The 824-nt window shown below is 33.3% G+C and overlaps 1 protein-coding gene across 1 annotated transcript; it reads right to left on the reverse strand.

The window, feature by feature from the left end:
• Nucleotides 1-340: 340 nt before the first annotated feature.
• On the reverse strand, nucleotides 341-563 carry BDV37DRAFT_290051 (uncharacterized protein; the record flags this gene model as incomplete). The annotated part of the gene is made up of 2 exons (XM_032088633.1): nucleotides 341-402; nucleotides 461-563. 2 exons carry the CDS (start codon nucleotides 561-563, stop codon nucleotides 341-343), a joined length of 165 nt encoding a protein of 54 aa, XP_031934064.1.
• Nucleotides 564-824: the final 261 nt, after the last annotated feature.

Genomic DNA, 824 nt, shown 5'->3' on the forward strand with positions numbered 1-824 from the left:
TACTATTTAGTAAAGTTCTCTATTAATAAATACTTTCAGTAGCTATACTCTAATAAATAGAATACCTATAATAAAAGAAATCGGAATAACTAGAGAAATTCTACCGTGAAAAGATAATTATCTTTACTAAAAGATTTCTAATCTTAAGTAGATCTCGAAATATAACAACTGTTTTAAGAATAAGATAGTAAATAAATAGCTGCGATAGGTTAATTAGTACTTCGAAGATAAATAAATCTTTGTATAGAAAAAAATCTCCGAACCCGAGAAAATAATTATTATTAAATGGAAATTTACTAAAGTAGCTCGAGAACGCTGGGAAGCGAAGGAGCGGTATATCTCAGTAGGAGATAATAGCTCTATCACTACCCTCGAAGAACTGAAGAAGTGGGTCCGCGATAACTTTAGCGAATATCGCGGCAAGACTTACTCCGCTCCAGGGCAGAAACCACATCCTTACGGTTGGATTCTACGGGGAGAAGAGACTCCTTAGGAGGATGGTCGACGTCGATGCGGGCGAGAGGTCTCGCAGGTTCTTTTCCCTTTAACGTAGTAGAGGCCATGGCAGTAAAATTAAAGATATCAAAGAAATAATTACTAAGCGTCCAGTCGCGATACTTATACACTGTAGGAAAATTGAAATATCTATAATAAAAAAAAGCTAGTAAATACATTAGTATAGCAACGCGTTAATAAAAAAAAGCGAAACAAAAAAGTAAAAAAGAGGTAATAGTAAATAGTAACAGTTAATAGTTAACTCTAATAACGGAAGCCCTAGCAACACTGCTATTAATAATAATAATTTATAAATAATATAATACTAC

This window comes from Aspergillus pseudonomiae (genome assembly GCF_009193645.1).
Source record: "Aspergillus pseudonomiae strain CBS 119388 unplaced genomic scaffold BDV37scaffold_343, whole genome shotgun sequence".
Lineage (NCBI taxonomy): Eukaryota > Fungi > Ascomycota > Eurotiomycetes > Eurotiales > Aspergillaceae > Aspergillus > Aspergillus pseudonomiae.